The sequence below is a fragment of the Rhinoderma darwinii genome, chromosome 9 (genome assembly GCF_050947455.1).
Source record: "Rhinoderma darwinii isolate aRhiDar2 chromosome 9, aRhiDar2.hap1, whole genome shotgun sequence".
Lineage (NCBI taxonomy): Eukaryota > Metazoa > Chordata > Amphibia > Anura > Rhinodermatidae > Rhinoderma > Rhinoderma darwinii.
In genome coordinates this window covers 60524434-60551732 of record NC_134695.1, presented here as the reverse complement: position 1 = coordinate 60551732, position 27299 = coordinate 60524434, and the positions used below count along the sequence as shown (strand labels likewise).

The 27299-nt window shown below is 43.6% G+C and overlaps 1 protein-coding gene across 32 annotated transcripts in view; it reads left to right on the top strand.

Annotated features, from left to right (window-relative positions):
* Positions 1-27299, top strand: part of MADD (MAP kinase activating death domain) — a 97473-nt gene that overhangs the window by 51098 nt on the left and 19076 nt on the right. For 4 of the 32 annotated variants that reach the window (XM_075837831.1, XM_075837851.1, XM_075837846.1 and 1 more), the window contains 18 exons: positions 1225-1460; positions 1543-1699; positions 2593-2696; positions 2776-2969; positions 3559-3818; positions 4386-4534; positions 5755-5856; positions 8763-8822; positions 10776-10881; positions 12221-12407; positions 13518-13668; positions 13899-14138; positions 17370-17423; positions 19698-19798; positions 19985-20062; positions 20190-20348; positions 21406-21511; positions 26144-26206. In XM_075837831.1, the coding sequence (XP_075693946.1) occupies positions 1225-1460; positions 1543-1699; positions 2593-2696; positions 2776-2969; positions 3559-3818; positions 4386-4534; positions 5755-5856; positions 8763-8822; positions 10776-10881; positions 12221-12407; positions 13518-13668; positions 13899-14138; positions 17370-17423; positions 19698-19798; positions 19985-20062; positions 20190-20348; positions 21406-21511; positions 26144-26206 (2507 nt within the window). Of the gene's footprint in view, positions 1-1224; positions 1461-1542; positions 1700-2592; positions 2697-2775; positions 2970-3558; positions 3819-4385; positions 4535-5754; positions 5857-8762; positions 8823-10775; positions 10882-12220; positions 12408-13517; positions 13669-13898; positions 14139-17369; positions 17424-19697; positions 19799-19981; positions 20066-20189; positions 20349-21405; positions 21512-26143; positions 26207-27299 lie in introns of all 32 variants that reach the window. The other 28 variants (XM_075837827.1, XM_075837833.1, XM_075837828.1 and 25 more) reach the window with 12 other exon arrangements.

Genomic DNA, 27299 nt, shown 5'->3' with positions numbered 1-27299 from the left:
TTGTGCCATTCCTCTGTTATTCCTCCTAGAAACTTATGAATAAGTGGCACATATGTGGATATTACCATTTCCCTTGTCAAAGGGGTGTGTCCATACACACTCTGAGTCTATCAGCACTGATTGGACAGTGTCAGTCTGTGTAGGGACACCTGTTCCAACTGGTAACACCCAGCTGTCACTTTCCTCATACATTTCTAGGAGGAATAACAGGGGAACGGTATAACCTAGAGTTCTAAGAAAAGATGCTCCAGAATTGTAATTTCATGAGGAATACAATTATTTACTAACAGACATGTCAGGAGAGGTGATGGGTCCCAGTTAATGTGAAAATTGCTTAATTTTGCACAATAAAAAAAAAATGGCAGTGCAAAGATGTACATGGTCTTTAATATAATTTGTATTGTCAAGTAATGTAACTACAGGTGTGGTGTGTTTCTCACTCTAGGGTATGCAGATACTGGTTGAACAGTCCTATGTGCTCATTATGGATGCATTTAGTGTTTCTCGCCATGATAAACCAAGATAATTCATAATTCTCCTCAAGACCACCCTTTTTTTCAAAATTAATCCAACCTGGTGACAAGCAGATCTCTGCAGTTCCGGCTCCTAAAACCCCCGGCAAACGGCTAATATAGCTGGGATAGTTTTGGCCAACCATACATTGCCCCTGCAGGGTAATGTAGTAGTACATGCTTGCCATTCAAATTTATGGCAGACCATGTAATATGTGGCTTATCCAAGTCCACCAGACTTAGGCCGCATGCACACGACCGTAGAATTTGTCCGTAATTGCGGACCAATTCACTTCTATTGACCACGGACACCTTCCCGTATATCTGCGGGAAGGTGTCCAGGCCGTAGAAAGCCTCCGCCAAAGATAGGATATGTCCGATCTTGTGCTTATTACAAAAGCACAGGCCGAAAATTCGGGTGGCTGTCTGCGGCCAGCCGTGCCTGTAATCTCGGACCGTGATTACAGGCACCGCCGTGTGCATGAGGCCTAATTGTGTGCCTTTCCACTCTGGTTAAAAGAGAAGGACCTCGAGCGGGGTACCTTCTTATCTGACGTTTATATGCCCTAAAGCAATATTTATACGTCGCAAGAGGACTTATAGGTTTGGAGATTTAATGGGAAATTATTTTTTAAGCAAAAAAAACAGCCTGGCATTGCGGTACCGCTAATGATCTTTTTGATTCTCTTCCATCTTCATCTTCTGGTCACAGGGTCGCTATGGTCCGGTTCTTTAACTCTCCCAACATGTTACAAGGTTTCCAGTTTCATACTCGTACTTTGCGACTCTTTCCTCGCCCGGTGGTGGCTTTCCAGGCTTCCTCCTTCATGGCTTCACGTCCCAAGGCTTCTCTCTTTTCCGAGAAGCTTTCCAGAACACAAGCAGTGGAGTACTTTGGAGAATGGTCACTAAACCCCACAAATTTTGCCTTTCAGAGGATCCACAACAGTAAGTGTTTTGCTGTTTTTTTTTTTTTCTACATCTGACCACCTACTGCTATTTATGACACTTGCTTTTTCCCTCCATACAGATATGTTTGACCCAGCCTCTATTGGGGATAAGCCTAAGTGGTATGCTCACCAGCTGCAGCCCATCCATTATCGGGTTTATGATGCAAATTCACAGCTCGCTGAATCACTCAGTGTCCCAATGGAACGGGACAGTGATTCAGATCCAACTGATGACAGGTCTGTACCAAGTTCATCTTCATCTTTTTCTTAAAGAAACACTCCGGCCAAAACGGAACTATCCCATGTTCCATTATGGTATTCCATGTGTCGGCCTCTCACCTCTTATTTCTATCTCTATATATCAGACTTGGCAGCAGAGTGAATCCGGCTCGGGGACACGCTTTCTCTAATTGAGTCTATGGAGATCTATGTGTCACCCATTACAGGCTTCAGCAGTTTCTGGACCACACTAGTATTACACAGGGGGGCAGAAACTTCTATCATCAGCCACCACTGATACTTAGACAGGTTCCTGTCACACGGTATAATGTAGAAGTATATAGTGCAGCTTCCCTCTCTGTATACTTACGGTTTCTCAGCTTATTTAGAAGGATACAGAAAGAATGATTATCAGTGTTCCCCCCCCCCCCCCCCATAAGAAATTGTATGGTCTTTAGCTGTTCATGTGATGCTGTGCTGAATCATCATGGGATTCATAGCAAAGCAGAGAGGAAGAGAAAGCTGGGGAAATCTAAGAATAAACATGGAGGCTTTTTAGAAGCACATACAAGGCAGCAGTTCAAATAGTAAGTACAGGATACATAAAAGAAGTGTAGAGTGTGGTATACAGTCAGGTGGGGGGGGGGGGGTGCAGACATTGAAAGTTGTGTTACCACTGGAGGTCTACTTTAATATTTAATGTGCAGCGTGCTCTATTTCTTGCGGTTTTGCCTTTGCTTTCCCATTGACTTAAATGGGAATGCTGCATGTGAAAACGATGACAGTGAGGCCTCACTGTGATGTAGTTTTCCATAGACAGTTGTAGCTCTTTTTTTTTTTTTTTTTAACGGTGTGGTAATTTTGCATCTTCTTGAGAATATATAACCTAATAACTTATGTTGCCTTTGCAGTGGTAGCGACAGCGTGGAATATGATGACTCCAGCTCTTCATACTCTTCCCTTGGAGACTTTGTCAGCGAAATGATAAAATGTGATATAAATGGAGACACACCAAGTGAGTATATCAGATGTGTGATCTTCGTAAAACAATTTCTGTAGGTTTAGTTCAGCATCCCTATGTATGTTGCCTGCAGATGTAGACCCTCTAACGCATGCTGCACTGGGAGACGCCAGCGAAGTGGAGTTTGATGATTTCCATGAGTATTCAGGAGAAGTGGAGGAAACGGCACCTGATAGCGAGAACTCTCCTGATAACAACCAACCACGATCAGGTTCAAGCACCACAGCTAGCAGCAGCCCTAGTACCGTCATCCATGGAGCCAACACGGTAAGTAAGGTGTCAGATGATTTAAAGAGGACCTGTCAACTCTCTTGACTTGTATGTTTTGGTAAATACTTTTATTCTCGAGCATTTTTTTTCTCCTCTGTTATTCCTCTTGGAAAGGTATAAATAATTTGACAAGCGTGTGTCTACAAAGTGTGACACTATCCGCTCTGATTGGACAGTATCACTGTGTAGGGACACAACCCATAGACATGGAAATTGGTACCACCCAATAATCAATTAATTTATACATTTCCAGGAGTAATAACAGAGGAAAGGAGAGCTGATGTATCCTCTTTTAGGGCTAGTTCACACAGTGGATTTTGCAGACGGCAGGAAGATTCCTCCCTCCCATTGACATCAATGAGGGGTTGTGAAGGAATCCGCCCAAAGAGCGAGCAGGACGCTTCTTTTTCTTGCTGGCTAAAAACATACCCTTGTGAACATACCCTTAAGGGATTTTCGCTCTTCGTATACTGTGTGTTTAAAATCTTTGGGTATTTTCTTTACAAACCAACCTTAAAAAAATAAATAAAAACCACGTGTAAATAATGAGATTCTGTTTTAAGTTGTCTTTTCACCATTATTTTAGCAAGAATCTGCCGATTCTACTGAGCCTGATGAGAAGGTTTTGGGGGTCCTACAGAATCACTTACCTGCTTTGGCACCCACATTTAACCGGCTCGTTATGGAACGGCGTGAGAGCGAGGCATCGATTGGCGGGGAAGCAAGAAGACGCGAGTATGACAATCCCTATTTTGAGCCACAGTATGGATTTCCACCAGAGGAGGAGAACGAAGAACGGGAAGAAAGTTACACTCCAATGTTTAATCAGACTGTCAATGGCACGCGGTAAGAGCCAAAGAGGGCAGGTCCAATGTCATGTATTCTGTACCTGTTCATGACCATAATTATGTATAGAATATCCTGGTAAATTATGTTTTATTTGAGGGTTGGACAAGGGTAGCGCTCCTATTCATTATTTATGAGCAGCGCGTTTATTAAACACTACAATAACCTAAAAAAAAATTATAGTTATTAAATCACTGGATAATGAACGTCTTAGAGGAGATCGTCTGCAAGGGACCTCCTTTGCTATGAAGGACTTGGTGTTGCCATGTATTATATGGTTTCCTATTTATTGAATTGGGACAACCCCTTTAACAAATGGACTGCTGAAGATGTATGTAATATTTCCTGACTTCAAACAAGTGATACGATTGGAATATCGGTTTTGGTGAACTGAGCTGCAATACCAGACAGAACCTATGGACAGCCGAGTGTCCTTTTTGGAAGAAAGCAGCCATATTTTTGAAAATCCTATACTGCCTCTAGTGTCAGTAAGTAGGCTTACATAGCCTTCAAGCTTTCAGATTTCATTTCTTTGGTGACCTTCCTTTTGCTCTATTTTTTTGTCAGTTCCCAGAAGCCTCTGCTGCGACCTAATAGCCTGAAACTAGCAAGTGATTCTGACGCAGAAACCGATTCTCGAGGGAGCTCGCCTACCTCAACCGTGTCCAACAACAGCAGCAATAATGAAGGCTTTGGAGGGATCATGTCCTTTGCAAGTAAGTGTGCCAATGGGAATGTTACTGGAATGTGTCAGGTTGTTTTTCGGAGCTTTTGTTTTTTTTGTTTTTTGTTTTTTTTACTGTTGGATCCTTATCTTAAAGAGCAATTCTACTGAGAATTGTAATTCACAATGCACTATGTGTTGGCACAGATTGTGGAATGTGCTTGTAACTATTGTAAATAATGCTTAAAGGGGTTGTCCCAAGATTAAATATTATCCACTGACCACAGGATAGATGATAACATGCTGATACATGGAGGACCGACCGCTAGGACCCACACCAATCACGAGAACGGGGGTCCCGTTCCTCCAAATGAATGGAGCGGCTGCTCGCACTTGTTCACTGCTGCTCCATTCACGATCTATGGGACTGCTGTAGAGGAGACAGCCGAGTACAGTACTTGGCTATCTCAGACAGTTCCATAAAAAATGAATGGAGCTGCAGGGGGCACGAGCGACCTGCCGCTCCACTCATTTGGTGAAATGGGTCCCCAGTTCTTGTGATCTGTGAGGGTCCCATCGGTCGGACCCCCACTGATAAGCATGGTATGACGTGTCCTGTGGTTAGGGGTAACATTTATTCTTTGGACAACCCCTTTAATTATTGAGCAGATTTTCAGCTTTCCAATATGTTTTGTGATGCAATTCCTGATCATTTTAAAGATCTCTGCTTGCTGTTAGGGATTACATCTAAAGGCTGACCATCTGTCCTGATTATGCACCTCTGTCAGTTAAACACGATCAGGACAAGTTTATAAGGCTGTGAATGTAATTGGAAATATTTCCATCCACTGACAACAAGCAGGGATTTTGAAAAAGGGTAAGGAATTGAAATGCCAAATGCAATGATTTAGTTACATAAAGCTGGAAAACGCTTTAAAAACATGGCCACTTAGGTTAGGGTTACATGGCGACAATTGGTCACATGCACGTCATGGTAAACATGTTCCCAACCTCCTAGGAAACCAGTTCGCCGGTGACCTTCTGACCATCACAAACCATTCAACCAGGTTGGATTTTTAGTGATGGGTGCAGGGTTGCCCTGCACCTTGTTTCTAATAGAGAAAACTTGAGGTTGTGGTAATACTGCAATTTTACTACCACTCGTGAGTGACCAGGTGTCGCCATGCAGCCCTACCCGAAATAATGCATAGAGGTTTTGCCCCTTTCTGCTCCCGAGAAAGGCGTGGTTTTAATACATTTCTCTCTTTACAGGTAATCTGTACAAGAGTCATAGTAGTAGCTTCAGTTTGTCAAGTTTAACCCTTCCAAGCAAGAGCAACCGAGATAAGGGGACTCCATTTCCCAGCTTAAAAGGTAAGTGCTTCTTTTAGTGTAGGTGTGATATAGGAAATGTATTCCATACAGTCTGAAAGGTAAGTGCTCCTAGTACCAGACTAGACCTGAAAAATAACGCTCTTCATGCCCATGGAAAGGTAAGTTGTCCATCTATAATTCTGTTTGATGGATATGTCTGTGCAGTGTTTGGGGATTGGGGGGGGGGGGTCATTTTCCATGATCCACTCCATTGTGTCCATCTCTCTTCCGCAGCTTTGTAAGGTGTGATCACTGACATTTGTGTTTTTGCCATTCCCTTATTTTATTTTTATTTTAATTGCTGCATGCTCCTCCAACTTGGGGGTCACAGGTCAGCAAGAAGTGGCAGGGGAATTAGGAGAAGGTTAGTATGTACTCTGGTGATCTTTAGCGTAGTGATCGTAGTGAGATCGCTTTTAGTGGTGGTTGTAATAACACTGTGGGTGTTTTTTGCTTTGGCTGCTTGTAAAAATTCTGTTCTTGGTTATAAGTACACATAGATATTTCAGTTGAAGTGGTTTTACTGTGCAATCCGCAGGGATCTCCGTCTTGCAGAACAGTACGGTTCATTTATTTAAGCTGTCAACGATACAGGCTGTGAAGAAAGATCTTTAGAGAACTAATATGTTTTTATGGAAATTGCTTCTTTTACTCTAATGTGGCCATACACATTAGATGAATGTCTGCCGAACCCACCGATTTTGGTGGGACCGGCGAGCCATCTAACGTATATGGCGGTGTCCCGACTGCCATCGGTGAAAAGAAGCATCGGGCACGTTGTTTTTCTGGCGGTTGCTTACCCCTACTATCTATCCAGAACACAGGCATGTTCAGCCAAGCGTTCATGTGTATGGGAGGGGTGTCGGTAGGAATAGCTGTTCAGCTGACCGCTGTCTAACGTGTACAGCCAACTTTTAAGGCTCTTTTAAATGGGTCAATGATAAGGCAAACGAGCGTTTGTATGAACGCTCGCTCCCGAACACTGCCCTCTGTAAACATCAACGATCAGCCGATCAATGAGTAAACGCGTTTTGTTTGCGCAGCAATAAATGTTATCGTTGTCGGCAGCGCATCTTCCCGTGTAAACAGGGAGATCTGCTGCTGGCATGATGGAAAAGCATGGGGACGAGTGGTCGTAGTAACAATCGCTCGTCCCCATACATTACTGATCATTGCTCCTTGTTTTTACAGTCCATGTTGGCCGGAACGTCTGAAAATATGGAGCTGTTTTCGAGGAAAAACAGCTCCTGATTTTCAGATGTTTTTGAAGCCACTCGAGATTTTCGCTGCGTTTTTGCAGTTTTTTTTCAATAGTCTATGAAATACAGCTCAAAAACCGTCCAAAGAAGTGTCCTGCACTTCTTTTTGGCGGCCGTTTTTTTACGTGGCCGTTTTTCAAAACAGCCGCGTAAAAAAACGGCCCATCGGAACAGAACACCGTTTTTCCCATTGATTACAGCTGCCTGTATTTTATCAGTGAACTGCTCTTAGAAGCGGTCAAGGGGCCCCTCGGCAAATTACGACACCCTCCGTCAGCAAGTTCTGATAGGATGAGAGACTGCACGTTCTTATATGATCACACTTCGGGTTCAGATCATTTTTATTTTCGGGAATACCCAATTATGCAATTTTCTAATATCGCTAACATGGATCTAATAGCACCGCTGTAACTGGTGTTCTAGTTGAGAACTGATATTTTATGGACACACAACTCTGTAGAGTTTATTGTAGTTTAGACTGGGTAAAACATTGCGTATTTGTTGCAGAATTTCGGTTTGCGGAATCCACTTATAAATTCTTGGACTAAGCTCAGTACAACGTAAATGAACGGGTTTCAACAAACCCCATTCTCCTACAGTGTAGAAATGACAAAGCAGGTTCCTGGCAATGCGGTGTTACATGGATTCCAAAGCTGGTTCCAAAGCGTATATATTTTTGTTGCCCTGTGTGTGAATTTGGCCTTAATAAAAGACACGGGGAGATTTACCATGATTAGTGGAGCAGTTGACCATAGCAACCAATAAGATTCCAGATCTCGTTTGTCAGAGGCCATTTTGAAAATAAAACTGTTAATCTGATTGGTTGCTTTGGGCAACTGCTCGAATTTGCCCTTGCGCTGGTCCTGATAAATATCTCTTTCCGTTCTGTATTTTCAGCATTGCATTTTAGTATGTTCGCCTGGAATCTTTTTAGAGAAGTGTTTTTATATGCAAGTCTATTAGTATTCCTTCTGCTCCAGTTTCACTTCATGTAGGTATAGATGACACTTTTTTAGTTTGCTTATTCTTTTGGTGGTTGTTCATAATTCCCTAGATTTAAACAGGGGTCAGCAACCTTCCGCACTCCAGCTGTTGTAAAACTACAATTCCCAGCATGCCTGGCTGGCATAATAAAGCCTTTGGCTGTCAGGGCATGCTGGGAGTTGTAGTTTCACATCCGCTGCAGTGCCGAAGGTCGCTGCCCAAAACATACATAAATATTTAGTTTTCCGAGTTGTTGGGACCCGCCATCTCATTAACCATTTCATTACTTGGGTACGGGGGAGAACACTTCTAATCTCCCAGACTTTTGGCCTTTTGGGATGAGGTTTAATATTGTAAACCGTAAGTGTACACGTTATCAGCAATATTAATGACCGGGTGGGAAGATGTGGGGAGTGTGATCGGGTTTTAGGGGTTTACGTTTTTAGAGGTTGTTTCATAAGGGCTGGTGAATGGGAGAAAATCATGCGGGTATTTAGAAGTCATCGCTAATGGGGAGGATGGGCTTGTACTGATGACTTTATAATGTAAAATACGTAGCGTTTAGCCTTTTGCATCGTCTAGGGTTGTCTTTGGTTTTTGTCACAATGTTCTCCTTCCAGTAGATTTGATTGGTTGCCACTAACCTTGCATTTTTTGTCCCAGTATTTGGGCTTAATACTATAATGGAGATAATTGCAGACTCCGGGCCCGCCCCTGCAGAAGGTGGGTGCCTGTAGCATGAGTTCTGCATGTTACCACTCCCAGCATCCTCTCTGACACCCACCATATTGTCCTTCTCATTGGTCATCTATCAAACACCGTGACTTGTGCTTTTCACTTGTAGTGGTTGTTATATAGTTTTAGTCGTTTTTTAATTCCTTTCTTCTAGTCATGTGGCCGCATTCTTTGGCTTCCATGTTTTCCACAGGACATAGGTTGTTGGGATATTGCCCCCTATGCATGTTCTTTCTATCCTTTCTTCGACACTTTTTCCTCCTTTTGCTTTACTTAGCGGTGAATTTGAGACCAAAGAAATTACCCGGAGTCCCTTTTGAGGGAGAAGGTGTCCGTGTGGGTGTTTTGGCTCACAATCTCAAATTCACTTTTTCTTCTTACATTATTTCTTAAAATTTTCATCATAGTTAAAGGGATTTTCCAAAGCTTAAATATTCTCTCCTAACCACAGGATAGATAACATGCTAATTAGTGGGGGGGTCCAACCACTGGGATCCCCACTGATCACGAGCATTGTCGTCCCGTTCCTCCGAATGAAAGGAGCGGCAGGTCATGCATGCGCACTGCTGCTCCATTTATTCTCTATGGCACTGCCTGAGATGGCCGAGCACTTTTCTCTTCTATCTCTGGCAGTCTCATAGACCGTGACTGGAGCGGTAATGCACATGCTTGACGTGCCGCTCCATTCGATCGGAGTAAAGGGACCCCCCCATTCTGGTGATCGGTGTGGGTCCTAGCTGTCGGACCCCCCACTAATCGGCATGTTATCTATCCTGTGGTTAGGAGAGAACATTTTCTCTTGAGACAACCCCTTTTATAGATCGTTTCTCACTAAAATGAAATAACTTAATCTAGTTTTCGGCCGTTTCTTTGTTATATCTGTTTTCGAAAAGCCGGGTGACGGTTAATGTGGCTGCCGGTACAGCTCTCACGGTGATTTAAAATTGTTTCCCACCTTCTAGGATATATCGACACTTCCTGGTTTGTAGGGGTCCAACTGTCGGAAACCCCATTGATTCTTAAGCTGGCCATACACATTCGATGTATGTCGCCCGAATTCGGCAGGACCAGCCAACTAATGTGTATGACAGCATCCCAACTCTCCCCCAATGGCAGATGTCGGAGGAGAGAAGGATCGGCAATTGAATTTCAACATGCCCAATCTTTTTGTTTGTAAGGAGTTAAGCCGCTGCCAGACTCCTCTGACAGCTGCTTCCTACCTATTGAAAACATATGCACGCTCGGCCATGTATATGGGGGAGTCATTAGGAATAGCTGTCGGCCAAACGATCATTGGGCAAACCGCTATCTAAAGTGTGTGGCCAGCCTTAGGCTGGGTTCACACGAGCATGTTCGGTCCGTAAAGGAAGGAACGTATTTCGACCACAATTCCCGGACCGAACACCCTGCAGGGAGCCGGGCTCCTAGCATCATAGTTATGTACGACACTAGGAGTCCCTGCCTCTCCGTGGGACAACTGTCCCGTACTGTAATCATGTTTTCAGTACGGGACAGTAGTTACACAGAGGTTGGGCCCTCCACTATCATAACGTTATGGCATAGCCTAGTCGTATGCCTTAAAATTATAAGATGGGAACACTCCATTAAATCCGTGTTCCCAGTCTTCTGAACGCTTGTTATTCAATTACTCCACTTTCTTCTATGACTACTTAACAGGGTTATGGTTGCTGTTTAGGATTTTTGAAAAACGGTATGACCGCTGCAATGGTGGCATTAGTGATTTGTCACCTCAATTTCCCAAAAACAAAACCATATAACTAAGAATTGACTGAAAGTAACTTGATGGACGAGAATATCACTGGCTTGTATTGTTTAGTGATGATTTGATTTTAGTGGGAAATCCTATTTTTTAAATGTGCGTACTGATTTTAATTTTTTTTCCCCTTTTTAATTTTGCAATCTCTAATTGTTGTTTTGCAGCAAGCAACAGGCGAGCGCTGGTAGATCACAAATCTTCTGTTATAAAACACAGCCCAACAGTAAAAAGGGAATCTCCTTCCCCTCAGGGCAGAGCAAACAATTCCACGTAAGTTCATGGTTTTCAGCCTTGGTTTATGAAGCAATAACTTTTACCGCTGTGCCGTGTAATGTTATCTGACATATAGGTGTGTTCTTATCAGACCTCATTCACGTAAAACTGTGATGTTATGTAAAGTGATACTAACATAAAACATGTAAAAAGAATTCTAGAAACCCGAACCCTGAATTCCTCAACTTTTGTTCCGTGTGTCAATTGTAAGGATGGGGGTGCACTCTTATATACTGCATTTGTCTCCCCTCTTATTTTCCCTCCCTCCAGCGCTAGTGCATGAAAAACAATAACTATGATAAAGGGAAAAGGCTTCCAGTCTTCTGTGCGGAAGACATGATGGTTAGGAATCCCCTGGATTATTCTAGAACATGTCTGCAGTCTTCTGTAGCCTGCCTGATCCAACGACTCCGTCACCACCCAGGGGAGCTGTGGGTCGGCCACAAACTGGTGTGCCATGTTTAAGCCCTTCACATGTTGGCATATGACACTTTCATTAAAGGGGTTGTCCGGGCATTTTTTATTGATGGCCTATCCTTAGGATAGGTCCTCAATATCAGATCGGTGGGTGTCCGACTCACGACACCCTTCCTGATTAGCTGACTGAAGGGGCCCGGCGCCCCCTGCCGCAGCCTTTTCACCGTTTACTGGCACAGGGCCGTACACAACAGTGCGCTGTGCCTGGGATTGCGACTTAGTCCTAGTCGCTTGAATGAGACGGGAACTGCAATCCCAGGCACAGCCGCTCCAGATTTGTACGGCATTGTGCCTGGAAACTGTTAAAAGGCAGCGACGGGGGGTGTCGGGAGTCGGACCCCTGCCCATCTGATATTGACCTATCCTAAGGATAGGTTACCAATAAAAAAAATAAAAATGACCGGGCAACCCCTTTAAAGCCTCTTAGGTGCCAGGTAAGACAGCCTGCAGAAATAAGTTGGCTGGAAATTTCATGAATCGAGGGAGGTAATGCAGCGAACAGGGGGTCAGCACTTATCTAAGCCCCAACCCTCCGTTAGTCCATACATAAAATTAAAGGGATCAGGTGGAGGTGGACACCCATTGTCCGGTATTGTCAGTATGGTTTGTTTTAGGAGTATGCAGAAAGTTTTGCTGACTGACGTGTTTTTCCTTCTGTCCCTGACTCCATCTGAAATGTGTCCACCATGTGCCCTTCAGTGTTTTCCCAAAGCGGAGTTTGCCATCCGTAAGATTTTAAAACCTATGAAGTAGAAAAGACTGTTTTACATTGCATGGAAACTTTATTAATCCTAATTCTCCTGACAAATAACAGCCCTCTTCATAATGGTGCCATAATTCATTTCTCCTTTTCCTGTAGTGAAAACCAGCAATTTCTGAAGGAGGTGGCACTTGGTGTCCTAGAAGGACAGGGGGTTGGGTGGCTGAACATGAAGAAAGTTCGCCGGCTGCTAGAAAGCGAGCAGCTCCGTGTCTTTGTTCTGAGCAAACTGAACCGGTCAATCCAAACCGAAGAGGACGCACGGAACGATGTGATTCAGGAAGTGGTGCGTTCAGCAATATCTTGAACATGCTTGGAGCAGATATTGATGGAATCCTGCCAGCATATACTATCAATTTGTCATTATTTTGGATTAACCGCCGGTATCGAGTGGCTGTGGCGAGTTGTGACCTCTGCAGCTTTTATTAGCCACACTTCCACCTCTGTCTCTTAGGTTGTGTCTGGTATTGCCGGGTAGGGCCATTCAAGTGTATTGCTATGCTGCAAAGCCAAAGTGCACAAACGAAGGTGACGCTGTGTCTCGTGAAAGCTGGAGGAACCACAGAGCTCCACCAAACTTAGCCCCTTTGTTCTCATGATCGTTGGGGTATCCACCAGTCCCACCGTCATCAATCACTTATTAATTGCATATTGTAGCGATACACCATCAATTGTTTTTAGTATAGAGCTCCTTTAACCCTTTCACTGCCAGGGATATTTGGATACTTTGCACCTCCGGTGATCAGGACAATTTTCACACTTTTGACATGTAGAAATGTATTAGACGTTCCTCTCTAGTGACTATCGTTATTGCTACAACCTTGATGCGTAATAGAGAAGCGTTCACCGAATTTTTACGCTAATGATCGAGTATAGACATGATGGGCACAGTGTAAAATGTATAAACGTAATTATTGTTTGTATGGTTCAAGTGCCTTGTGCGATTTCGCATCCAAGTCGTGCAGTCAATAAATGGCCTAATTAGGCAAAGAGGGGTGATTAGATGAGCTGCTTCTCATCTTAGAACTCCCCCGGGGTCCTCTTCAGCCATACAGGGACAATAGGAGAATGACTGCTTCTCCTCCTATCCCTGCATGCTGTCAGCACATTACCGCTGACCCCCCCCCCCCCCCCTCTCCTCCTCCACACAAACAGCTGAAGCTGCAATCCAGTCCAGGGCTTGTTTTAAAGCCAAAAATCTTTGCTTTAAAACAATACTTAGCCTGAGGCAAGAATTTTTTTTTGTTTTCATTTTGATCGGGATGCTTATTAGTAGAGGGAATACCCAAATTGATATTTCTCACAATATAGTTGTCCACGTGGGAAATGGTATAATTGGTATTGTCATATCTTTATATTTAGTCACCTGTTCATTCATTTCTCTGTGATCATATAGGAGATCAGCAAAAAAGTATACAAGGGAATGCTGGATTTGCTGAAGTGTACAGTATCCAGTTTGGAACAATCTTATGCAAACGCTGGCCTGGGCGGCATGGCGAGTGTCTTCAGTCTCCTAGAAATTGCTCACACGCACTACTACAATAAAGGTAAAGGATGATGCACGGTCTGACAAGGAGAATATGTTGTCGTGATTGGTGGTGGTCGTTATAAACTAGATTGTGATCTTAATGATCTATTAAAATAACTTTCACTTTTTTTTCCCTTTACCACTTTTCTCCTGAATCTTTCTCTTTACATCTTTTCTTCTCTCCTGTATATTTCCTTCTCTCCACCTCAATCTTTTTTTTTTCTCCTATGTATTCTCACGCCTCTTAAGAACCCGAGAAAAGGAAGCACAGTCCTTCTGTCGATGGCACGGTGACCCCCGTGTCTAGGGATTCTGTCACCATCACGCGAGGAGAGTCTCGGCCTGTCCCACAGCCGCCTGTCCCGCAACTGCCTGTCCCGCAGCCGCCTGCCCAGCATCTGCTTCCCCGCCCATCAGGCCCCGCTGGCCGGGGGGCACGAGAGTTTGACACTCGAAGTCTCAAAGAAGAGAATTTTGTGGCCTCCATTGGTGTGTATAGAGCAGAAGAAAGAGAACATGAGGCAATCTCACTGCATTACCCACCTACAGCATCACTGCTCTCCCCTCCCTTACCACCACCCATTATCCGTTCCCAGATTCAATCCATGGTAACGTGAGTCGTAGAAATTGCACATTGATTTGAGTTTTCCTGGGGATTAGATGTGTCTGCTCCACCTGAAGTTTGTGGGAGCTCTCAAATAATGTGCATATCTTTCTTTAATGTGTGAGAACGCTGATATGTTTTGCCCTGCGGAGCTTTTGATTTCTGAAATTTTATTCTGAATTCTTTTGACTTGAAACAAGCAATCAACAGCTGATATCGCTGAGGGACGTTGTAGCCAGACACACATTTCACCTGAATCGTTTGCTGCTCGGGGAAATGCAGTATTACATGGTGTCCGTTGAAATGAATGGGCTACCATGTAGTACTTGGACCGTCTGAGCTTGGCAGAGCTTTGTTATCAGCTCTCTTCTGTGGCTAATAGCGGGAGACCCCCCACCCCCTCCTCTATGATGTCCATCTGCCCGAAAAGGTCACCCAGGCCTTCCTCTTGTAGTCTATGTATGATTTAAAGCCAGCCTGCAGGGAGTTACTGCAGGAATGGAGATGTGGTATTTTGTTGGTTGGTTTTCATTTTGCTAGTTTCTTTGAATCTAAATGGCAGTTTAATAGTTCTTGGCATGAAAATAGCAAGCGTAACTGGCCATACACATTACATCAACGTCTGCCAAATACACCGATTTTGTTGGGATCAACTGACAATCGCATGTCTATGGGGGAGCCTGGCAGATGTAGGAGTATAGAAGGTTCGGGTGTGTTCGATTTCAACGTGCCCGGTTCTTTGCTCTTGTAGGAAAGGTGTCTGGCAGCAGCTTAATCCTCGACCCACAGCAATCTAATATGTATGGCCAGCTTTACTTTGTCATGTACAATTGATGGCAGGGAGGGATGGATACATGGAGGGAGGGAGGGATGGATGGATACATGGAGGGATGGATGGATGGATACATGGAGGGATGGATGGATGGATACATGGAGGGATGGATGGATGGATACATGGAGGGATGGATGGATGGATACATGGAGGGAGGGTTGGATGGATACATGGAGGGAGGGTTGGATGGATACATGGAGGGAGGGATGGATGGATACATGGAGGGAGGGATGGATGGATACATGGAGGGAGGGATGGATGGATACATGGAGGGAGGGATGGATGGATGGATACATGGATGGATGGATACATGGAGGGAGGGATGGATGGATACATGGAGGGAGGGAGGGATGGATGGATACATGGAGGGAGGGAGGGAGGGATGGATGGATACATGGAGGGAGGGAGGGATGGATGGATACATGGAGGGAGGGAGGGAGGGATGGATGGATACATGGAGGGAGGGAGGGATGGATGGATACATGGAGGGAGGGATGGATGGATACATGGAGGGAGGGAGGGAGGGATACATGGAGGGAGGGAGGGAGGGATGGATGGATAGATACATGGAGGGAGGGATGGATGTATGGATACATGGAGGGAGGGAGGGATGGATGGATGGATACATGGAGGGAGGGAGGGATGGATGGATGGATACATGGAGGGAGGGAGGGATGGATGGATGGATACATGGAGGGAGGGAGGGATGGATGGATGGATACATGGAGGGAGGGATGGAGGGAGGGAGGGATGGATGGATGGATACATGGAGGGAGGGAGGGATGGATGGATGGATACATGGAGGGAGGGAGGGATGGATGGATGGATACATGGAGGGAGGGAGGGATGTATGGATGGATACATGGAGGGAGGGAGGGATGGATGGATGGATACATGGAGGGAGGGAGGGATGGATGGATGGATACATGGAGGGAGGGATGGATACATGGAGGGAGGGATGGATGGATGGATACATGGAGGGAGGGTTGGATGGATACATGGAGGGATGGATGGATGCATGGAGGGAGGGATGGATGGATGCATGGAGGGAGGGATGGATGGATACATGGAGGGAGGGATGGATGGATACATGGAGGGAGGGAGGGATGGATACATGGATGGAGGGAGGGAGGGATGGATACATGGATGGAGGGAGGGAGGGATGGATACATGGATGGAGGGAGGGAGGGAGGGATGGATACATGGAGGGAGGGAGAGATTGCATAGAATTATCTTAGATAGAGTTGGGTTTGCAAGATACCGGATTTCTTTGAAGGTGTTTTCCAGCTCAGCACGGTTATTCCAGAAAATTTTAATAAACGGGGGTCTGGTAGCTGAAACCCCCACTGATCCCAAAACTGAAGTGTTGGTGCACAAGAGACACTAAATGCCACTTTGTTGTTTGTTTTTATTGAAAAAGTGTGTTGTTTTTTTACTCCTGTCCTTGGAAATTTGTATTCATGGATGTATCTGTGTGTTTGGTCTCGTTGGAGGTTTTCGGCTTGTGTAGCGCTCCATGTGTTCAGCCATATAAGCTACACTTGGGTTCGGTGCTGGGACGCTTGCGCTGTTTATATGATGATTCTGTCACTGGTTCAAAGGGTTTGTCCAGGATTAGAAAAAGAAGGATCTACATGTTCTCCAGACTCTGCCTCGCTCTTGTCCGACGATACGTCTGCTATTGCAGTTTGGCCCTATTCACTTAAATTAAGATAAGCTGCAATACCAAACTCAAGCCATAGACAAGGGTGGCGCTGTTTGGTTTTCTAATCTCTGACAAGACTTTTGCATATCAGGAAAGGGAGTTTTAATGTGAAACAATTCATTGTCTGCATCCGATTTTGGCAACGTGTGGTTCGCCAATTGTTGTGGAACTAAAAGTTCTTGCTCTGAAACTGGGACTTGAAGTCCGCAGCCGCTAGAGGCCTACAGGTTGCGTTCCTGTGGTCTACATGTAATGTGAAAAATGTTGGATTTGAATGATTCTGGGTACCATAATACGGGGGCTTAGTTTCTTTACATCCTATGTATATATGTCTGTGTATATATACATATATAAATGAATATTTATGTATAATACATAAATATAATTTATCAGCTACTAGTTGTGCCCTTTCTCTCTTAACACTTTCTCACCATCACACTTGTGCTCACACGTCTGTGCCCTTCACTTTCTGTGATTTGGCGGGTGGGGGCAGGAGGTCTCTGTGTCCATTTAAGGCCTGTCTGATCCGCATCTGACTCTTTCTGTCTTTCTCTCCTGCTTGCAATGCATCTTGGGTAGAATTGTGGAACACGCACCGAGAAGTGAAAAAGCAAAAAGCTATGGATAAACAGAGTAAGAAACTGGAGAAACCCCCCAAACCTTTCCCAGATCTGCCAGCAGGGCGGCCACAGAGTTGCATCTTGTAGGAGCACATCCATCATATCGCGATTTAGTGTAGGATAAAGTATCGGTGGCACTGGATGCTCGTAATCTCTTAGTAGGAGGACTCCTGTCTGCCGGGAGAAGTTGTAGACCGGAAATAAGGACTTCCGTAGACCTCAAAAGAAAACAACCAAGGCATTTAGGCTGCAAATTTCTAGGTGCACTAGCTGCTGGGATTTTTCCAGTATACCACTGAGAGTGCATAGGGGGATGGAAAATTCATACGTCATGTGCTAAACGGCCTTCGGTATTCACACCAGCCGTAATTGAAGTCATAGCATGACCAATTCCTAGCCTGCTTGTTGATGGATTCCAGGTAGCAGCGCCATTTTTATTTTATTTTATTTTTTTTATTTATTTTTTTTATTTTTTTTATACATGAGTAAAGACAGGCTAAAATAAAGAGAACCTCAAAAAAGGTAACGAATATATATTACAAAGATGCTAGATTTTATTTCTTGCAGATTATATAATCAACGTGGAGCTCTCTTTTAACATAATTTATTCTACCTCGAAGAGTAGTGATATGAGATCTCTTGGTTTGGTCACATCAATATTGCTAGTTTTAATAATATCCATTATATATATATTATAATTTTATCTAGTGATGTGCCGTAGATTTGATAAATCCCAGGCCTACATATAAAAGAAGATTCGGGAGACTGACTGGTACACAAGTTGGTTATACTCTGGGCCGTGCTGGCAGATTGACCATTGGCGAATGATTTGTTGGGGTTTCTTGTCCTGAGATAGTATCTGTAGTGGTGAATACACTCCTCCCTTTCCCTCACTCCCGCCATCTTCCTGATCTAGCGCTTTTTAATCATGCTCTCACTCCTCTCTCATATCACTCAGCACCATACGAGCCTTTTGCTGCCAATGCCACTGCTTCAGTCTACCAACCCTGAAGTCACTGCAGCGGTGACACCACCTGCACTTGCTGTCATTTTAGACCATGAAAGGATTGCTTTCTTTGAATGGAAGCAGCATCACTCTACTGGCTGGTGTCTACAGAGAGATAATTGACTCGATCCTTTCATTATCACATTGTCTCAGTGGCTAGTCACAATTTGGTTGCCCAAGTTGCCAAAACCACCAACTACAATGGATGAGTCCTGAATTTGTGCTAATTGAGGAGGAGTGATATACACATCGTAATAAGTGGATTGTTACTTTATTATTATTTATTATTTTTAGTAGTATTATTATCATTGTTGTTTACCTTTTTTATTATTTCATCTTTTGATTTGAAATATGTTCTAGACTGGTCGAGGCCTAAAGTAAAAAAAAACAAAAAAAACACTTGCAAAGTCCTTAGGCAACATCTAATATGGATGACGTTATATCTTCTGTTTTTCTGTGTTTTCTCAGACTATCCAATAGTCTTGGACAGCAAAAGTTATTCAATGATACTGGATCTGAGGATGCACCACTAAATATCTAATTAGTTATTCTGGAGTCTGGAAAAGTTGGGTGGAAGACCCGGTCAGTGCTGTAATGGCGGCCATATTGGTTGCCACGCAGCCTGCCCAGCAACGGATATGACTGAGAATTTTTAAGAATTCGGGAATGTCGGGAACTCAAGGACTTTATTTATTAACTTAAGGACTTTTTAGTTACTGGTGATTTTTGAGTTGGAGACTAAATTACCACTCGGAGATGCTTTATTTCCCATAATCACTATTTATCGCCTGTCCACAGTATAGGTGATACCCACCGATCACGAGAAACGGGCTTACCTTGCCGTTCCTGGGAGCCGCATGTGAATGGAGCGGTCCTGCGTGTGTTTGGCCACCACTCCATTTCTATTGGGCTGCCGAGGATAGCACTCGGTTTCCCCCTAGAAATGAATTGAGCCGTGGTCGAGCATGCGCACTACGACGCCATTCCTATGGGACTCCCAGGAACGGCAAGGTAAGCCTGTTTTTTTGTGATCCGTGGGGGTCCCAGCGGTCGAACCTGCTCCGATCAGATATTTATCGCCTACACTGTGGATAGGTGACCAATAATAATTACGGAAAAGCCCCTTTAAGACTTGCCCAGACCTGGCCTAGAACGTCCCTTTTTTTGAGATTACTACTGAAGTTACGTACAGCAGTTTGGGTTAAGAATATTTGATCTCCCTTTGCCTTGCTACTTTTAAAGTCGCTGTCTCTTTAATCGAATGTCCTTAACATTCTGCAGGCACGGAGCAGCCTAAACAGGTGGTAGACCACGGTGACACTGAAGAGAAGCGGTCTCAGATAAGTGCGGACAGCGGATTGAGTGTCACGTCCGGCTCTCAGGTAAACCATTAAATCTGCATTACGTTGGCTGTAATATAATAGATGGTGGGTGGTGGGATTTGTTTTTCCCTGTGAAGCTAGATGCTATCTCATTAGTGTTCTGTGGTTATGGGTAAGAATCCCCGTGTCTCATTAGATGGGATGTTTTTGTTTTTTGTCTTTACTTATTTTTGCTTCCGGAAGCAGCGGAGTGATTTGGATGGCGTCAGCTCGGGACCTGTTATTCTCATCCGAAGCAGCAGTCAGGATTCTGAAATCAGCACAGTGGTAGGATCCGAGCATGCTTCATGATACTCTGTGGACGGGAAGGGATTAGCTGGGCATGACCTGATTGTCGAAGGACAGACTTAAATACTGTATAGTATATGGCCTGGTAAACCTTCTATTGCAGGTCAGTAACAGCTCAGGTGAAACTCTGGGAGCAGATAGTGATCTGAGCAGCAACGCAGGAGACGCATTGGGTGGTCCAGGTGGAGGACGTCTTTCAGGATCCAGAGGTGCTATATCTGACAGTGAAATTCAGATGAGTTCGTTCTCTGGGGCAATATTTGTAAGTACATGATAATATGGTTAATATTCTTATAGTTGGATGATGTCAAAGTTTCCATCCTTTTAAAGGTGAAGAATAGCTTTTGGAAAGAAGTAGAAAGGCTTTTCCATCTTTTTGGTCTTTTTAGGCGCCTGTATTGCTATTTAAAGGGGTTTTCCCATTATGACTACCCCTGTCTATATATCTGGTGAACGTCACAGTGGGGGCGATATCTATTCGCTGCAGCAGAGAGCCACAATAAAGATTGGCTCCTGCTCTGGGGGACTTGTGGCCACGTATTACATGGTTGCCTAGTTATTTGAATGAGTTCGATGTAATACTACATTTACATTACAGTGGCTGCTGTAGGGAAAACGTGTGGCCACCCACATCATCCCCTTTTGGTTTCAGTAGCCAGACCCTCAGCAATCAGCTGATCGCTAGGCTGGTTGGTTTCCGAAATGGGTTTCATCCGATAAACACGTGCAACAGGGCTACCGTTTCACACAGCGGTCCTTGAATTTTATTAATTTATTCCCAATCCTTTTGGATTTCAATATGAAACTATGTAGGATCAAGGAAAAGGGGGATTTAATTAGAAGTGTTACCATATTTCACTTTTTTTATTTTTTTTTAACTTTAGCGGTTGACTGAACGATTAAAGCGTCTATCCGGCATGTGATTTATTTTTTTTTTTATTAGGGGCTGGAAATGAAATTAAAAAAACATTACTTGCCTATCCTTGCCCTGGCGATCCAGCGCTGTCGCTCTGGCGGCTATTGTTTTTTTGTTTTATTTCCTTTCCAGCCCCTTTATAAAATTTTCTCATCCCCGATAACCCCTTTAAGTGCAATTTTGATCTCCTAGTAAGCCTCCCATAGTATCCGTCATGAAGCTGGAGAATAGCTCGCCACTCATCGCTGAGCGAAGCTTCAATAGACTCTTCCTTGCAGCATTGAATCTTAAACCGTGAAAAATCAATTGATTCATAGAACTTTGGCAATGGCATAGTGATATACACAGGCTTCTAAATCTTTTTTTGTCTCCTTTTTTCTTTTCTTTTTTTCCGGCCCAACAGGGTAAGGCACAAGTGCTGATTCCTGGGGAAAAGGATAGCAATATCAGCCCAGGTCGTCCACCCCAAGACATCAGTCAACGCATTTACCTGTATGAAGGTCTTTTGGGTAAGACTTTTATATTTCCTTTAAAACTCAAAAGAAACACTTTTTGTTTAACTTCTTAACGACCGCCCACCGTCTTTTGACGCCAGGCCGTGCAGGTACTTCGTTTGTAGAAGAGGCTCATCCATTAAGCTTATCCATTAGAGCAGCCTGCTAAACAAAGCTGGGGTCGAAAAACATTCCGACCCCCAGCTGTTTAACCCTTTGATCGCTGCGGTCCGCGACCGCGGCATGATCAAAGGGAACTCCCATCTTTGATTGTGTCACTGGAAACCAGGTGAAACGGTCAAAGACCAGGGAATCCCTCTGCAGTCAGCCCTGGGGACTTACAAAGGACCCCAGGGCTTTCTGTTCAGTATTCCTGCTGTTCGGGCACACTATGTGCTGCCCTAACAGCAGCCTGTGACACAGTGTAATGTAATAGTATGAAAATAGAAAAATAGAGGGGGAAATAAAGCTATCCCTTAATGGGATTAAATTTAAAAAAAAAAGTACCAAAAAAAAAGTCCCACAAAAACATTACATAAAACAAAAATATCTACACATATTAGGTATTTACACAACCGTGATAATCTGAAGAATTAATTTAACAGGTCATTTAGCGTGAAATGTGAACGGGATACAAAATAAACAAAAAAAACAATGCAGAGAATCGCTTTTTCCTATTTTCAGGCAATAAAAAGAAATAATATAACTTACACAGTGAATTTTTTTTCTACCCCCCCAAACTGCACAAATACATACATTTTCTCCCGCATAAAACAAGGCATGAGACAGCCACGTCAATGAAAAAATAAAAAAGTTATGGCTGCTGAAAGGCAGAGAGGCAAAAAGTGAAAAATGTATCTGGTCGTTAAAGAGGCTCTGTCACCAGATTTTGCAACCCCTATATGCTATTGCAGCAGATAGGCGCTGCAATGTAGATTACAGTAACGTTTTATTTTTAAAAAACGAGCATTTGGCCAAGTTATGACCATTTTTGTATTTATGCAAATGAGGCTTGCAAAAGTACAAGTGGGCGTGTTTACTACTTTTACTAGCTGGGCGCTCTGATGAGAAGTATCATCCACTTCTCTTCAGAACGCCCAGCTTCTGGCAGTGCAGACAGCGTGTTCTCGAGAGATCATGCTGTGACGTCACTCACAGGTCCTGCATCGTGTCAGACAAGCGAGGACACATCGGCACCAGAGGCTACAGATGATTCTGCAGCAGCATCGGCGTTTGCAGGTAAGTCGATGTATCTACTTACCTGCAAATGCTGATGCTGCTGCAGAATCAACTGTAGCCTCTGGTGCCGACACGATGCAGGACCTGTGAGTGACGTCACAGATCTGCACTGCCAGAAGCTGGGCGTTCTGAAGAGAAGTGGATGATACTGCTCATCAGAACGCCCAGCTAGTAAAAGTAGTAAACACGCCCCGATGTAACACATAATACACGCCCAGTTGTACTTTTACTTTTCAACACGCCCAGTTGTACTTTTGCAAGCCTCATTTGCATAAATACGAAAATGGTCATAACTTGGCCAAAAATGCTCGTTTTTTAAAAATAAAAACGTTACTGTAATCTACATTGCAGCGCCGATCTGCTGCAATATCAGATAGGGGCTGCAAAATCTGGTGACAGAGCCTCTTTAAGCCCTTTTCAGGCCTGGTCATTAAAGGGGTTTTCCCATGAGTGACATTTATGACATATATCTATAGGATATGTCAAATAGATGCAGGTCCCACCTCTGGGACCCGCACCTATCTCTAGAACGGGGCCCTCTCAACCCCGTTCTACCTTTCTGTGTTGTGACTGAAACGGGTGATTCACGACCGTGAATTACGGAAACAGCGTAATTCGCTGTGCTACGCTGTTTCCATAAAACGGAATGATATTTATAGAAACCTCGTAGCTCGCATGCTGCGCTCCTTCTATAACCACCATTCACTACTATGGGAGTTATGGAAACAACGTAGCTCAGCGAGTTACTCTGTTTCCGTAATTCATGGCCGTGAATCACCCGTTTCAGTCACAACACAGAAATGTAAAACGGGATTTAGGGGGCCCCGTTCTAGAGATAAGTGGGACCCGCATCTATCGGACATTTATGACACATCCTGTGGATATCCAAAGAAGTAGTAGGACAACAGCACACGTCTTCAAATCATCAAAGTGGTTTTATTGTCAAGACATCCACAAACGACAAGCAACGTTTCGACCCATAGTGAGTGAAGGGTCTTTGTCAAGCCTAACATTATGTCTAAAAACATCGTTATAAATGGGTGAATACAAATGATCACATGGCCCATTCCAACCAGTGAACATCGTGAATCTGGTCTCCCAGGTGAAGCATACATTAGTCTTAAGGACATACATCAAATAGTTATATAATCTTCAAAAACGTGCAAAACTACAATGTGTAATACATCTTTAATACATCATCATCAATAATATATCAATCATTGTTATTACAATAGAAAAGTGAAGGAGGAAAGTTCACCACACTCCAGGTTCCAGCTACGATCACAGAGCTCTACTGTGCATGCTCAGCAATCAATCATCTCTGCTGTGCAAAAAATACAGACCAGCGTTCGATCCAAAATAGTGATCAAAGTATGTATAAATGTAAGACATCCTCAGTCATAACAGGAATCCATACTACTTCTTTGGATATACATCGTGCTGGAGTTGGTTTGCCTGGCTTGACAGCGTGCACCGCACCATACTCGGGACTAGTGCTGCTTCAAAAATCTCCTTTTTTTACATCCTGTGGATATGTCATAAATGTCCCTCATGGTAAAACCCCTTCCTTTAGTATTTGATTACTGTTATTCTAATGTCATTGATATTTACTAACATCAGTAAGGCTATGTTCACATCTGCATCAGTGTTTCCTTCAGAGGAGCAGAACGAAGAAAAACCGGACGTGACGGTCCCGTTGCACCACAGACCTCACCAGTGGCGACGGAACCCATTGGCTTTAACCCCTTACCAACATCCGCTGTATATATACGGCGCACGCCAGGTGGGGGAATATGGAGCGGGCTCACGTGCTGAGACCGCTCCATAGAGCGAGTGTGTCGGCTGTGTGTTACAGCCGACACTTCCGGGTAATGAGCGGATCCCGTTCAAGCGCGATCCCGCTTGTTTAACCCGTTAAATGCCGCGTTCAATAGCGATCGCGGCATTTACATAACTAAAAACAAGGAGGCAACCCCCTGTAACGTCCCAACAGCCCCCATGCGCCAAAATCGGGGGGAGCCGTTGGTTGGCACGGCTGCCTGGGGGCCCGACTAAGTCCCCCAGGTCCGCCATCTTTGTACTCCTATGAAGCCCTGACATAGGAGACTGTCAGAATCGCGATATAATGCAATACATTAATATTGTCAAAAATAGGGATTTAGTATTGCAGTATATCGTGCAAGCGATCTAACGATCGCTGGTTAAAGTCCCCTAGGGGGACAAGTAAAAAACAGTAAAATAAAGTTGTTGTTTTTTTTAACAAATAAAAAAAAAGAAAAAGAATTAAAAGCTCAAAAAAAAAACATTTTCCCTCCAGCACAATGTAAAAAAAATAAAAAGCTAACATAACTGGTATCGGCGCGTCCGTGAAAGTCTGAACGATTATAATATATCATTATTTAGGCCGCACGGTGAACACTGTAATAAAATTAAAAACATCAGAATTGCTGTTTTTTGGTCCCTTCTTCTCCCACAAAAAATTTAATAAAAAATTATCAAAAAGTCTGACACCCAAAATGGTACCAATATAAACTACAGCTCGCCCCGCAAAAACTAAGCCTTCACACGGCTAAATCAACAGAAAAATAAAAACGTTATGGCTCTCAGAATGTGGCGACAAAACTCAAATTTTATTTTTAACAATCAGTTTTTGCCTTGTAAAAGTAGTAAAACATAAAGAAAACGATATAAATTTGGTATCGCTGTAATCGTATTGACCCGCAGAATAGAGTTAACATGCCGTTTTTACCGTAAGCTGAACGCCGTAAAAACAAAACCACCCAAAAGGTTGAGGAATCGCAGTTTTTTTCCTATTCAACCCCACATATATATATTTTTTATCGTTTCCCACTATATTATATGGTACAAAATCTGAAAATCTACAACTCGTCCCGCAAAAAACAAGCCCTCATACGGCAATATTGATGGAAAAAATAAGAGTTATGGCTTTTGGAAGGTGGGGAGGAAAAAATAAGTGTGAAAATCCGAAAAATGGCTGTGGAGGGAAGGGGTTAATGGGTTCCGTCAGTTTTCTATCAGGGTCTCCGTGGTATTGCCTGACACAATAGCGCCGCATACTGCGCTATTGTTTCTGGTAATTTTGGCCAGATCTCCGATGGAGGCCCCTAACAGAGCCTCCGACGCAGATGTGAACGAGGCCTAACTGTGTATATAGCTATTGCGCTTCTTCCCTCATCTTCTCCACAAGTGACTTTAACAGGTACCAATCTGTGCCGTCAGTGCGTGAGCCACTCTGTGCCCCATGCCTCAGTATTCTTCGTCAACATACAGGTTGAACATTGATTCATGCCAAAAAAATAATGCAGGTGTAAAATGCACTTTAACCCTTGCTTGCTCTTCTCTCTTCCTCTTCTCATGCTCCATTATGCTGTGCGCTGTCTTGTACAGGAAGAGATAAGGGTTCAGTCTGGGACCAGCTTGAAGAGGCAGCGATGGAGACCTTCTCTCTGAGTAATATATCTTACCAGTCCTGCTAGATGCCCTGGCATGCCCGTGTGTTTGTGATCTTTGCTTGCTCCTGCAATTTTCTTGGCTGTGCTCTATGCGGCCTTCATCAGACCTGTCTGTATATTTATTTATATAATTTCTGCATATATTAGCTGCTGCATAAAGATGAGGGTGAGCTAGATAATTGGGCTAAAAGGCGGCGGCAACATTTGGTTGTGTTTATATTTATATATATATATATATATGTTATAAACATATAGTTTTTATATTATCTACTACAACTCTGAGCAAGCGGTCATGGCATATTGGGAGATGTAGCTTCGCAATGGCTGGAGAGCCACAGGTTGGAGATCACAGAAGTGGTATTCAGAAACTACACCTATATTTTATATGTAAATTAGGTGTGGAGCATCCATGTAGAAAATATATTTAGTGTAATTATTATGTTTTTACTCCTGATTTGGGTCCTTAACAAGGTATGTGATCTCGGTAAAGCCCCCATCCAAATATTTCCTAGCTTAGGCTGGTTTTTCTCACTTCTATATTGAGGATGAGTAGGGACAACCATTTGTGGAGGAACTAATGGAGCAGTCTAGACCTGAGTAAACCCGTAACCCAAATTTGTATTGATCTGGATCCAACACCCATATGATCCATGTAGGGTTTGGTTCACCTTTTGTGTGGTTTTGGCTCTAGAGCAAATTTGAATTTATCCAAAAAAGGATGAGAAATTTACAATCTCTCACCTATTGATTTCAGTGATTTAAAGAGGCTCTGTCACCACATTATAAGTGCCCTATCTCCTACATAAGGAGATGGGCGCTATAATGTAGGTGACCGCAGTGCTTTTTATTAAAAAAAAACTATCTATTTTCACCACTTTATTAGCGATTTTAGATTTATGCTAATGAGCGTCTTAATGCCCAAGTGGGCGTTGTACAGAGGAGTGTATGACGCTGACCAATCAGTGACCAATTAGGGTCATACACTTCTCTCCATTCATTTACACAGCGCATAGGGATCCTGTTAGATCCTTATGTGCTGTCTTATACTAACACATTAACAATACTGAAGTGTTTAGACAGTGAATAGACAT